General features: G+C 42.1%; 1 protein-coding gene across 1 annotated transcript in view; it reads left to right on the top strand.

Annotated features, from left to right (window-relative positions):
• Positions 1-14,156, top strand: part of MORC1 (MORC family CW-type zinc finger 1) — a 194,412-nt gene that overhangs the window by 57,803 nt on the left and 122,453 nt on the right. Inside the window, exon 9 of the mRNA XM_066241204.1 lies at positions 13,580-13,705. Within this exon, the coding sequence (XP_066097301.1) occupies positions 13,580-13,705 (126 nt within the window). The remainder of the gene's footprint in view (positions 1-13,579; positions 13,706-14,156) is intronic.

Genomic DNA, 14,156 nt, shown 5'->3' with positions numbered 1-14,156 from the left:
TCTACCCACACTGGGGCCTGGGGGCAAGTCAGCAGAAGTCCCAAGTTTCCTTGAGAGCTGCCTCTTGTAGCCTCTGTCTGCTAGCTGCTTGTTGGGCTTGGCCATTCAGTAGGATATGGCCCCCAGGAGTCCAGTGGGTGTAGCCTCTGAAACCCAGAGATGTGGCCCACCTACAATTTGGACAGTTTCTACTGAGTTTCCCGTGTGTTGGGAAAGTCGTATTCTTGGGAGAGTGTAGGGGAAAGCTCTGGCCTCAATGCCTGAAAACTGAGTCACTGACATGCCCCCTGCATCCTGGCTGACTTCTCAGAATGGCCCAATCTCCACAGGGTGGGGCAAGAGAAAGTCCTGAGGGTGGGGCAGTTGCTTTCCCCCAGGCCGATGCCACACAGAGAGAATTGCTGTACCCAAGAAAGATGGTAACTGCAATATTGGAGTATGACTCAGCACGGGGATTCTGGTGGCTGTTCTCTACACTGTCTCTCTCTGTGCCACCAATTTCACACTTTCCTTATGCAGTTCCAGTCTTCTCAGTCCTCCCACCGCCAGAACCGTGGGTAAGTGGCTGTGAACGAGATTTTCTGTGTATGCCCTTTAAGACAGTGCCTGCATCTCTCAGAGCTTATGTCTTTTTCTCGCAGACAGAAGCCTTGCCTCTTTTCATCACTAAATGCTATGTGGGTGCCTCTTCTAGGCTCTGGGGCTCTAGGCTGGAGTGCCTGGCCTGGGGCTTAGGACCCTCCGCTCTCAGGGAGAACCTCCCTGCAGTGAAAGTCCCTCCAGACCCTCCGTCGCTCGCTCCTGGGAGTGGGGCAGCCCTTTTCTAGTCTCTGCCCTTCCTACCAGTCTCAGTGTGGCTTCTTCTGTGACTCGTTGGCTATGTACTCCTTCTCATTTGGTCCAAAGTTCATTTTTCAAGATGATCGTTCTTAAATTTAGTTGTAATCCAGTTTTGTCCTGAGAGGTGTTATTTGGAATGTCTGCCTTCTTCATCACCATCTTGGAATCCTGAAGTAATTAATTTTTTTCTTCTTTAATCTGTTAAAGTAATATTTGTTGCAACAGTTTATGGTGTTGAATCATCCTTACGTTCCTCAAGTAAACTCAACTAGTTTTTAATGTACAGTGTGTCCGTAAAGTCATGGTGCACTTTTGACAGGTCACAGAAAAGCAACAAAAGATGATAGAAATGTGAAATCTGCACCAAATTAAAGGAAAACTCTCCCAGTTTCATACCTATTCAGTGCAGTTTGATGTGGGCTCACGCACAGATTTTTTAGGGCTCCTTAGGTAGCTATCCCATATAGCCTCTACAGACTCGTCACTGACTGATGGCCTACCAGAACGGGGTTTCTCCACCAAACTGCCGGTTTCCTTCAACTGCTTATCCCACCGAGTAATGTTATTCCTATGTGGTGGTGCTTCGTTATAAATGCGCCAATATTCACGTTGCACTTTGGTCATGGATTTGAATTTAGCGAGCCACAGAACACTGAACTTTCCTCTGTACCGTCCACATCTCAATTGGCATGGCCGTGGGCTGCTCCGCTGTATACACGGTGTTACATCACCATTTGTACATGCGCACATGCTGCCACATCATCCTACAGAAACTAGGAGGGTTTTCCTTTTATTTGTGCAGATTTCACATTTCAACGGTCTTTTGTTGCTTTCCTGTGACCGGTCAAAAGTGCACCATGACTTTACGGACACACTGTATTATTCACTGTGTTAATTTTGCTAGAATTTTATTTACTATTTTTTGCTTCTATGTTTACACATGAGACTGAGTCTAATATGCTTTTAGTATCTTTGCCTTTTTTAGTATTGGTATATAGATTATGGTAGAATGAGTTGAGAAGTTTTTTACCTCTTTCATTGATTTGGAAAGATTTATATAATAGGAGCCTTTGTTTGCCTATAGGTTTAGTAGAAAGAATTTCCCTGCAAAATCTGTGATCTTATTACTTCCTATTTACTTCTATTGCTTTTCAGTTGTGCTAGAACTATTAGTCTGTTGAGATTTTTAAAATCCTTGGGCCAAATCAGTTATTTATAATTTTTATAAAATAGTTACTTTATTTAGATTTTCAGATTATTGATATTGAGTTTTATATAGATGTTTCTTATAAAATTGCTACTTTCTTTCAATCCTGTAGTTGTATACACTTTAAAAAAATGTTTGTTTATTGATTTTAGTAGGAGAGGAAGAAAGAGAGAAACAAGAACATTGATCTGTTGCTGTATGTGCCCTGACCCTGGATTGAACCAGCAACATCTGAGCTTCAGGATGATGCTCTAACCATCCAAGTTATCCACAGAGTTTTATGTCTTTTTTTTTTTTTTTTTAGTGAGAGTAGGGGAGGCAAAGAGACAGACTTCTGCATGCACCCCAACTGGGGTCCACCTGGAAGGACCAGTAGGGGGCGATGCTCTGCCCATGTAGGGCATTAGCAATGGAGCTCTTCTTAGGGCCTGAGGCAGAGACCATGGTGCCATCTTCAGCACCCGGGGCCTCCTCACTCCAATGCAGATGTGGCTGCAGAGGGGAGGACAAGAGAGAGAGAGAGGAGAGAGAGAGAGAAGTGGGGGAGAGGAGTTGGAGAAGCAGATGGGCACTTCTTTTGTGTGCCTTGACTGGGAATCAAACCTGGGACATTCATACACTGGGCTGATGCTGTACCACTGAACCAACCAGCCAGGGCTTTATTTTATGTCTTATATTTACTTGGCTTCTTTGGTTGTTCTTTTGGTTGTTAGTGCTTACTTTGTTTTTTATTTTGCTCTGCTACATTTTCCTTTTTCCCCCCTTTGTGACACTACTTGTCATTTGTTTTCATCAAAGATGAAGCTTTAATTTCTTTTATTTCAGTAGTTCAAAAATGATTTGTTCCATTATATAATTACCTTTACATTTTTAATAAATATATCTAAACATATAGTTTTCTTATCAAAGTGTAGAGTTAATCATTGTCAACATCATTTCACAAATAAGTCAAGGCCTTAGTACGCTTTTATTTTTCTTCCTTACCTGTTCTGCTTTTTTGATTATCTTATCTAGAATTTATTTACAAATTTTAAAATATTTTATCACACCCTGCATAAATAACTATTTGGACTAAATTATAAGGCTTATTGTTTTCATAGATTGCCACTCTATCTTATTAATTTATTTATTAGTTCATTTGATGGATTATATTCTGAATTATTTCAGAGTCTGTTAGAGGCAAACTTTTGAAGTCTTTGTATCCATAAATGTGTCTTTATTTTTCACTTCAACTCAGTATTTGAGTTGAAAAATAAACAGATAAAGAAATATTGCTTCAAAGATAGTTTTACTCAGAACTTATTGCTCATTTAACTTCTTAATTCCATGTTGTTAATGAGAAGTCTGATGCAGGTGTAATTATTAAACTTTTGTAAATTACTCATTTTTACCTTTGGATAGCTTTTAGGATTTCCTCTTAATCTTTTCTTACTTTTTTTTTTTGTATTTTTCCAAAGCTGAAAACGGGGAGGCAGTCAGACAGACTCCCTCATGCGCCCGACCGGGATCCACCCGGCATGCCCACCAGGGGCGACGCTCTGCCCATTTGGGGCGTTGCTCTGTTGCAACCAGAGCCACTCTAGCGCCTGAGGCAGAGGCCATAGAACCATCCTCAGCGTCCCGAGCCAACTTTTGCTCCAATGGAGCCTTGGCTGCGGGAGGGGAAAAGAGAGACAGAGAGGAAGGAGGGGGGGAGGGGTGGAGAAGCAGATGGGTGCTTCTCCTGTGTGCCCTGGCTGGGAATCAAACCCGAGACTCTTGCACGCCAGGCCGATGCTCTACCACTGAGCCAGCCAGCCAGGGCTTTCTCTTAATCTTTAATAATTCCCATGGTGCATTTATTGTAAGTCTTGCCTTTTCCAATTCTTTTTTTTTAAATTTAGTGAGAGGAGGGGAGGCAGAGACAGACTCCTGCATGTGCCCCCACCGGGATCCACCTGGCAAGCCCACTAGGAGGCGATACTCTGCCCATTTTGAAATCTTGCTAGATTGTAGTGGAAGCCAATTTTTTACCACCTGAGGAATAGGCCATGGAACCATCCTCAACACTCAGGGCCAACTTGCTCCAATCGAGCCATGGCTGCAGTATGGGAGGAGAAGAGATAGAGATATATATAGAGAGAGAAGTGAGAGGGGGAAGGGTGGAGAAGTAGATAGGCACCTCTCCTGTGTGCCCTGACAGGAAATCAAACCCAGGACATCCACACGTTGGGCTGATGCTCTACCACCAAAGCAACTGGCCAGGGTCTCCTTTTCAAATTCTTTATACTCAGCAATTGGAAGGTTCTTCTGACTTACTTCTTTAATATTGACTCTCCCTTCACATAGATGCAGATTCAACCCTTTACAGCTAGTGCTCGACTTACGACCACGATTGATTCCAACAGACCGGTCGTAACACGATTTGGTCATAAGTTGAGTAGGCTATTATGTACAGTACTGTGAAATGATTTTACAAAAATCTTTAAGTCATATTTTATCATAAATTTTCTTTCATTATTGTTATATATCATAATTTTTTTGTTCATTTTATTTTATTTGTATCATTTCTACAGCATTTTGTTTTTTTGTTATAACTGTTGATCGCATGGGTGCAGAACCTTTCACAGCTTCACGAATTCTTTATCTTTCAAAATCGTCGACACAGTCGAGTGTGATAACTTCGTATCACGTGCGATCACATTCACTTTCTTTCCTCCTTTGTACTGCTTAATTACCTTTGTTTTCGTATCAAGATCGATGGCATTTCTTTCCTTCTTGGCAGGCTGAGGTGTAGACAAAGACAATTTCCTCTAGGTAGACATGTTGGGAGGGGTTTGATGAAAAATATCCAAGACACAAAACACAAATTGCTGTACTGAGTCTGGGATAACAGTTGAAATGGTGCACGCGGAGATGGTAGTGCTGCCGGAAGTTGGTCTGCACTGTCGTATGCCCAGCTGGGCAACGCTTGTGCTGCCAGACGCGGAGCAGTCTTGGCTAGTGATTGTGGTTGTAAAGTCAAATGGTCGTAAGTTGCATAGGTCGTAAGTCGATCAATAACTGTATAATCTGCTTTGCTGCTACAGTCCTGATCCATGCCACCATCATGCCTCACCTGGCTTATTGCAGTAGCCTTCCAACTGACCCACGAGTCTTCTTGCTTCCCCCAGGGCCCTCTAAAAATGGTTCCACCTGTGCCCTTTTGTGGCAGCCAGAGTAGTCTTTTAAAAATCTCTGTACAAAAATTTCCAATGAATTCCCATTTCACTCAGAGAAGAAGCCAAAATCTTTATGTGGTTCTGTAGCATCCCGCATGATACAGTCTGCTGATTATTTCTTTCTCCTTTCACTAAGCACACAGGCCTCCTTATTACTGGATTTCAGCAAAAGACTAATATGTATTCTTAGCCTATCAGCTTCGTTCTATCTATGTCTTTGATGTTAAAAAAAACCCGCAAAACTCTTTTATATAATGGCATTGGTCTGTCAGCAGAGACATTAGGGTTAACTGAGTGGCTAGGAAGCACTGGCAGTCTAATGCCATATCATTTATTCTGTGTATCATAAGGCACATGGATTCCAGATCTTTGAATCTATGTAGTTCTGCGGAGTAAGTTGAAGGGACCAGAACCTCAGCCTAATATACAGGTAGGGTCTGTGTACTGTAGGGCTGCCCAAGGCTATCTTACAGCTTTCACTGCTCCATATTACACTGAAGCATTGTACTTCAAGCCAGTCGAGCTTGGAGGCAGGCAGGGTGGTACGTTATAAAAAAATGGACTTGCATTTGCTTAAAATTGGTCTCACGTTCTAATTATCTTACTTAGTAGCGGTTAAACTATAAATAGTAGCTGTCTGCCTGTTCGTTTTACACTTACCCATTCAATGAGTATTTATTGAGTGTCAAGCCCAGTTTTAGGAGCCTGAAATATATTAGGGAAAAAAACACACAGATTTGTTTGTTCTCAAGTGGTTTGGATTCTGTTGGAAGAGCTTTCATTCTAGTGATAAGTTGTCTGTTGTCTCTACACTTTGATGTCCCCATCCATAAAATGAGGCTGTAACACAGGGGTCGGGAACCTATGTCTCACGAGCCAGATATGGCTCTTTTGATGGCTGCATCTGGCTCGCAGACAAATCTTTAATAAAAAAAAATAATAACGTTAAAAATATAAAACATTCTCATGTATTACAATCCATTCATTTCCTACCGCTCATGTTCATGGTTGCGGGTGGCTGGAGCCCATCACAGCTGTCCTCCGGAACAACGCTAAGTTTTTATTGGATAATTCATAACATACATGGGTCGTTGTATGGCTCTCACGGAATTACATTTTAAAATATGTGACGTTCATGGCTCTCTCAGCCAGAAAGTTTCCTGATCCCTGCTATAAGATCATCTACTTAATGTAAGTGCTATAGAAATAGAAAAGTCACAATATCTGGCACATGGAAATTCTCAGTGCATTTTATTTTCCTCCCTTCTACTTGTTTTTGACACATACATAATTATCTGGTATATAGAAAACAACAAGTGAACTGTGTTTGGGTAAACTGAATTAAGGGCTAAGGTGCCGGCACTCTCAGTAGTAGATCGCACTGCCCTCCATAGTCATTGGGATCGCACTGTCCTCCCAAGGTCATTGGGATTTTTTTAGGATGAGAGAGGGAGTTTTAAGAAATTGTAAGTACTTCTCTTTAAAATCTCTCTTGTATTCTACGGTGAAGGCTTGATCACTCCTACAGCATTTTTCCTGATTCCCTTTGTGGGTGTCAGGACCCTGTGATCATGTCACCTGGTTCCTTGTGCACGTGATTATCTTGTGCCCATGTTGTTTTCAGTGACTTACTATTTTCTTAGCATTACAAATATTATATACATACTCAGCTGTATGAGAAAATGGAAGAAAGCAAAGATTCTGGTTAAAAAAAAAAATTGGCTCTGACCAGTTAGCTCGATGGTAGAGCATTGGCCCAGCATGTGGAAGTCCTTGGTTTGATTCCCGATCAAGGCACACAGGAGAAGTGACCATCTGTTTCTCTCCCCGTCCACCTCACCCCCCATCTCTCTCCCTCTCTCTTCTCCTCCCGCAGCCATTGCTCGAACAGTTTGAGCAAAAATTGACCCTGGGTGCTGAGGATGGCTCCATGGCCTCACTTCAGGCACTAAAATAGCTCAGTTGTCGAGCAACAGAGCAACAGCCTAGCTGCGCAAAGGGTCGCCTGGTAGGGCACTTGCAAGTGGATCCCGGTCAGGGAGCATCCAGAGTGTATCTCATTGCCTCCTGCCTCTCACTTAATATAAATGAATAAATAAATAAAGGCATGTTATGGTATTGGCTGTCATCAAACGGGCCTGCCATGCCCCTGGAATCCATTATGGTGCAAGATCTCTGGTGGCTGCTGAAAACCATCCCAAGAAACAGCTCTGAGAGTGGTTACAGAGCAATGGAATTTAAATTTTGTGCCAAGTAATGTTTTGAATGAGGTACCACGTTGGCAGCGTGTTTCAGAATTGACAGTCTTCGGGCAGCATTCTGTGATGTCTCTAGTTTGTGTCCTAACTGAGCTGGCTGGAAACACATCAGGAGTTACCACTTCAAATTGTTATAACGTGCAGCTTTCCACGCTGTGGTTGTGACAGAAGTACTTTCATTACTTTGCAAAGCTTATAACTTTTCTTTTAAATTACTTCTTCGAGTTGACATTTTCCTCTTAGGTATAATCTAGCCTAATATTAAATTTGGTTAGCCCCTTCATAGTTCAGAATTTAAACGAGTTAAAAAATCTTTATGCATGTCTTTATATTTAAGATGATACAGGACTTGTTCAATTCAACTTCAAGAAATCTTCAGAGATTTTTATAGGGACTTTCGCAATAAATTTATAATTTTTTTTTTTTTACAGAGACAGAGAGAGAGTCAGAGAGAGGGATAGACAGGGACAGGACGGAGAGAGATGAGAAGCATCAATTATTAGTTTTTCGTTCCAACACCTTAGTTGTTCATCGATTGTTTTCTCATATGTGCCTTGACTGTGGGGCTACAGCAGACCGAGTAGCTGGCCCTTGCTCGAGCCAGCGACCTTGGGTCCAAGCTGGTGAGCTTTGTTCAAACCAGATGAGCCCGCACTCGAGCTGGCGACCTCAGGGTCTTGAACCTGGGTCCTTCCACATCCCAGTCTGACGCTCTTTCCACTGTGCCACTGCCTAGTCAGGCTGCAATAAATTTAGAAAACAATTTTTGTAATAATGTACAGTAATTTCATGAGTAAAAATAGGGCATTTCAGAGCTATTTCAGAAAGGATCTAATTTGGTCTAGTGCCTGGAGTTTAGAGACATTTTTTCAATCGCGGACCTCAGTGGTTGGGCTGAATGGGAGTCTGTTTTCTGTGTGCCCAGCGTGGATAAATGTTGAGGGTGTCGTAGGCCTAAACACCTGTGAGAGACTGTTCCGCTCCCCTGTTTCCTGCATACCACCTGCCTCACATACCACCCTGTCCGCTAGGTCTACAGGCAGTGGTTCTCCAAACCAGCAGACCTGAAGGAATCAGTTGAGTAGCTTTGAAAACTTCACTTTCTCAGACTCCAGCCACAGAGAATCTGAATTGGTAGATAAAGGAGATAATGACATTGGCTATGGGACCCCACATTCTGGCTCCTCTCCTGTTCTTAACACAGTTTTCTGACCACAACACAGAGTCCACCCATGGTATGACACTTACAGAGAAACACTTAAAACAGTAGCAGACCAGCCCTGACCGGGTAGCTGAGTACATGAGAGCTACGTCCTGATATGCAAAGGTTGCAGGTTTGATCCCTAGTCAGGGCACATATTGAAACAGATTGATGTTTCTGCCTCTCTTTCCCTTCTTCTCTCCCTAAAATCAATCAACCATCGATCAAAAAAACCCCCAACAAACCAGTAGCAGAACAACATTGATAGATTGGGAGAAAGGGCAATGAAGGGCCACAGCCACAGCTGGAGGTGAAGTAGAGACTTTTTAAGAATACTCCTTGCTGAGCAAATGACAAAAAGCATCTCCACCTCTTTCTGTATATTCCACAGACTATTGAGGCAGTTTCTGCCTTAAGATATTCTCCTCCTTCCCCGTATCTGTCATGTGACTCCGTGTGCATCTGGTGTTGCGTAAGCGTGTATGTGTGTGTGTGTGTGTGTGTGTTAAGCTTGTACCTCTCTTGTTCTTAGTTTATTATAGCCAGTTAAATAGATAGAAAGAGAGGTAAAGAAAAAATATGGAAATTTCTGGCAAGTGTAAGACAGAAAAGAGACATTTAGGAGGAAACAAGAGAAGACCACGTTTTGAAAAAGATGTGAAGCCGTTCCTGATGGGTAGAGAACAAGAGTATTTTTTTCCCTAGATCTTCTGAAGATACTCTGATTACTCAGTACATTTGTAGCCCAGTTTCCCAAGTGAATGGCTCTATTTATAAAGACTGAGAGCATTGTCACTGAAGATGATCAATTGTTAAAAATCTTTCTTATATAAGGAACTCCATGTTGTTCATTTTAAATTAAGCCACGGGAATGCTAAATAATTACCATTTATTTAACAAGTATTTGTTGATGAGGATACTAGCCTCATGGAATTAATAGCTTGATGGGGATAGAGATAAACAAACAGACAATGACACCACTAAGTGACAAGTGCTATGTGTGGAGATACGAAAGAAGAGGGGGGAGATTTACCCAAACGTGAGGAGAGTGATTTACCCAAACATGCAGTAAGGCAGGGGTCCCCAAACTTTTTACACAGGGGGCCAGTTCACTGTCCCTCAGACCGTTGGAGGGCTGGACTATAAAAAAACTATGAACAAATCCCCATGCACACTGCACATATCTTATTTTAAAGTAAAAAACCAAAACGGGAACAAATACAATATTTAAAATAAAGAACAAGTAAATTTAAATCAACAAACTGACCAGTATTTCAATGGGAACTATGCTCCTCTCACTGACCACCAATGAAAGAGATTCCCCTTCCAGAAGTGCTGCGAGGGCCGGATAAATGGCCTCAGGGGGCCACATGTGGCCTGCGGGCCGTAGTTTGGGGACCCCTGCAGTAAGGGAAGGCTGCGAGAGGAAGTTAAGATTTTGAGTTGTATCCCTTTTTTCTTTTTCTTTCTTTTTTTTTTTTAAGTGAGAGGGGAGATTCCCACATATACCTTGACCGGGATCCACCCACCAACCCCCGTCTGAGGCTGATGCTCGAATCAACCAAGCTATCCTCAGCTCCTAAGGCTGATGCTCAGGCCAGCCAAACTATTCTCAGGGCCTGTGGCAGATGCTTGAACCAATTGAGCCACTAGCTGTGAGAGGGGAAGCGAGAGAGAAAGGGGAGAGAGAGGGGCGGAAAAGCAGATGGTCGCTTCTCATGTATACACTGACCAGGAATCAAACCCGGGATGTCCAAATGCAGGGCCATGCTCTATCCACTGTGCAAACTGGCCAGGACCTGGGTTGCATTCTTATGGGTGAAAAGGAGCCAACTGAAAACAGCCAAAAGACTGAATGTTCCTAGGCTTGGAAATAAGAAAACATAATCCCGTATCTGAAGAACTGTGAGTGGTCCTAAATGGTTAGACAGAAGCTGGTAAGAGACAAAGCTGGAGAGTTAAGTGGGGACCAGATCAAGAAAGATCTACATCATATAAAGGAGTTTGAAAGTTATATTGGGTGGCCCATTTCTTATATAGATTTTATATTTCACTCTCTTTTTATCATAGGTATCAAGTGGCAAAAGAGGCATTGCCATTCTGTTTGTTACAAATAAGTAGGAACTTTCAAAAGTAGGCATGTGTGTAGAAAAGGGTTAACATAAAAGGCTGCTTCTATTTATTCACTGTAAGTCTTGCTTGCAAAGGTTGGTTTTGGGCTGGCTTCTGGGACCTGGCTGAAACAGTCCCCTACACCGATATAAACCTTTCCCCAACAGAGAAGGGTGACACAGTGTGTCCAGACTATGCAAACAATATGGTTTATACTGAAAACCGACTTTCTTTCTGGGAGGCAGAGGATGCTTATGCGACTAGCCCTCCAATAAAAACATTTGGTGCTGAGTCACTAATGGGCTTCGTTTGCAGAAACCCCACATACATGTTCCTGTACTTTCATAGCTGGGGAAGAGTATGTTCTGTGTGACTTGTCATGAGAGGAGAGACCATATGAAAGCTGCACGTGGATTCCTCCACACTCCACCTGTCTTTTCCCCTTTTGATCCCTGTAAATCCTGACTACCTCACTGTGATAAATCTTAGGAGTATGATTATATGATAAGTCCCATGGGACCTTCCAACAAATCTAACATAGAGGAGGTCTTAAGAATTCTCAACACACATGCTATGAATATTTAGCAATAAATATTTATTCAGTGAGTTTAAAAATGACCTATCAAGAGGTAGAAATATTAGTGTCCTTGTTTTGACTTGTATAATATTTTTTTTTAAACTAAAACTCATCTAACCCAATTTGATCTCCCACTATATTTCTCAAATTCTCAACCTTGGTTCTGAATTACTTTCGACTTTTACCTTCAAATGACAGAGCTGTGTTTGCTTTGAGGACAGTCAGAAGAAAGAGCTACAGTTGAAGGACCATTTCAAACCAGGAGATCCACAAAGCATTTGAATAATGTCAGAAGCCCTCAAAATGCTTATAGTGTCCCAAGGTGTCTATTTTTTTTTTCCTTTTAACAGATGAGGACTTGGTTGCTTGCACAGCGCCTGGTGCACTGAAGTCACCCACATTATTGTGCTGCTGTGCCAGAATGCCATCAGCCTCTCCTGTCGCAGTAAAAATGCATTAGTGTTCATAGTGTAATAGCCACGGACTAGATACTTTTTAAAAAATAACTTATACTGGCCCTGGCCGGTTGGCTCAACGGTAGAGCGTCGGCCTGGCGTGCAGAGGTCCCGGGTTCGATTCCCGGCCAGGGCACACAGGAGAAGCGCCCATCTGCTTCTCCACCCCTCCCCCCTCCTTCCTCTCTGTCTCTCTCTTCCCCTCCCGCAGCTGAGGCTCCATTGGAGCAAAGATGGCCCGGGCGCTAGGGATGGCTCCTTGGCCTCTGCCCCAGGCGCTAGAGTGGCTCTGGTCGCAACAGAGCGATGCCCCGGAGGGGCAGAGCATCACCCCCTGGTGGGCAGAGCGTCACCCCTGGTGGGCATGCCGGGTGGATCCCGGTCGGGCGCATGCGGGAGTCTGTCTGTCTCTCCCCGTTTCCAGCTTCAGAAAAATACAAAAAAATAATAATAATAACTTATACTGGGAACTTCTCTACTCAAGGCTTATTTCAAATAATTTTCTTTTTAAACAATTCAAAGAAATTTCCTGGATTTTTAATGAACTTCAGATCCTGCTTGAAGGAACTTACAACCAAGCAGGAAATCCTTGAATTTCTTACGGGCTTCATGTTCATTTACGTAAATTCTTTGGCGCTCTGTCCTTTCCTAGGGAGTAGCTGGCAGTGGTGTGGCCGCATCCATCAGTCCCCCCTGGACAGGTTTCATGCTTCCTTTCCATCATCTTCGTCTCCTGCTGGACTGAGGGAGGATTGTAAAATGATGAGTTTACTGCTCCCTGATTTCTGTTTGGCCTTGTAAGCCCTTCACTGGGGCCTTTTTGGGGACCCAACAGATAAAGATCACTATTTCTGCAGCATGGCTGAGCTTGTTTTTTACCTTTATTCCTTGTCTAATTAGAGAAGATCTACGGTTTATAAAAGGACTATAACGCAGACGCTCCCTGGTGTTAGTATGCAGCAGCACGGAGACTTCTCAACACAGGCTGTTTTTAAATTACATTGTTTGCTCGCATTTTATTGCCTTCCTATCCTTTATTTTTCTCATTTCCCCTCTTTTCCACTCATCACATCATCCAGCTCCTCCCTTCAGATGGACGTAAACACTTATTTTAATAATCATTGCACTTAGAGAATGAAGTTCCTGGCTCATAAATTTCAAAGAAAATGAAACATTTTTGTTGTATTTCTCTGCAGTAATTTCATGGAAATATCAATACTTTAATTTGTGCAGGCCTAGATTCTTTTTGTTACGTTGGAGCAGGGGGATTGTTCTATTTATTTGGCTTGGTTTCGTCCTTCTGGGACAATAGCTTTAATGGAAAGTGTTCTCCAAGTGCTGATGTAAGTCTACTTAGAATCAGTTACTTGCCCACTAACGTTCAGTTCTAATTAAAGTGCAGGTCACTCATGTCGGCCCTTGTACTTAGAGGCCTGCTTTTTTGTTGTTACTACTTTACTTTAATCATTCAGTTGTCTTTTAATTACATATGAGAAGAAAAATAAAACCTAATATTCATGTTCAACTGCTTATTGGTAAAGAGGCCGCCTTAATGAAGTGAGTGGTATAAGATTTGCTGATGTTTGCTGTGCCACTAGGTTTAGAAGAAAAGTTCCTGCGACTGCGAGTAAAAACCGTCATAACGTGACAGTCTCATATTTTTTTCTTCTGAAAGACACATCGCTATTGCATCCTCTACAGTGTGGACTTTGCTTTTTTTCTATTCTAGTTTCCCAGAGAGATGGTCATTCAGAGCCTACACCTCTGTCCTGTATTTTGATCCTCGGATGAGAATATTTATTCAGGCCAAAAGAGTTAAAACAAAGCACCTATGTCATTGCCTCTATACACCCAGGTGAGACAACTCTCTCTAATTATCTTCAAATAGTTTTAATTTATAAAATGAATGTGCCTTCTTTTACACAATTGTCAAAGTGATTTAGTTAGCAAGACTTTTATAATTTGATAGCAAGATTTTAAAGTTTGATGGTAAGATTTTTCTGATTATAAATTAAATTTAAACTGCATTCTGGAAAGTTCGCTAAAGAGTAATCATGGGTAACGAATATTTGGCTATGATAGCAAAACACTGTCATGAACTCTCTAAGTTAGATAATCACCTCAAGTAAGAATCTGTCTTGTACTTGAGTAAATCTTAAGTGCTTTGCTTGTGATAGTTTCCATTAATAAAAAACATCACAGTTCATTTAAAATTTTTGTTAACTTTAACGTATTTGAGCTATTGTATCATGAACTTCTATGTGTATATACATTTTACATATAGAATGAATATATTTATTAATACA

This window comes from Saccopteryx bilineata, chromosome 8 (genome assembly GCF_036850765.1).
Source record: "Saccopteryx bilineata isolate mSacBil1 chromosome 8, mSacBil1_pri_phased_curated, whole genome shotgun sequence".
In the NCBI taxonomy this organism is placed as follows: domain Eukaryota; kingdom Metazoa; phylum Chordata; class Mammalia; order Chiroptera; family Emballonuridae; genus Saccopteryx; species Saccopteryx bilineata.
The sequence above is the reverse complement of the archived record's forward strand: the minus strand, read 5'-3'. Positions and strand labels throughout refer to the sequence as shown.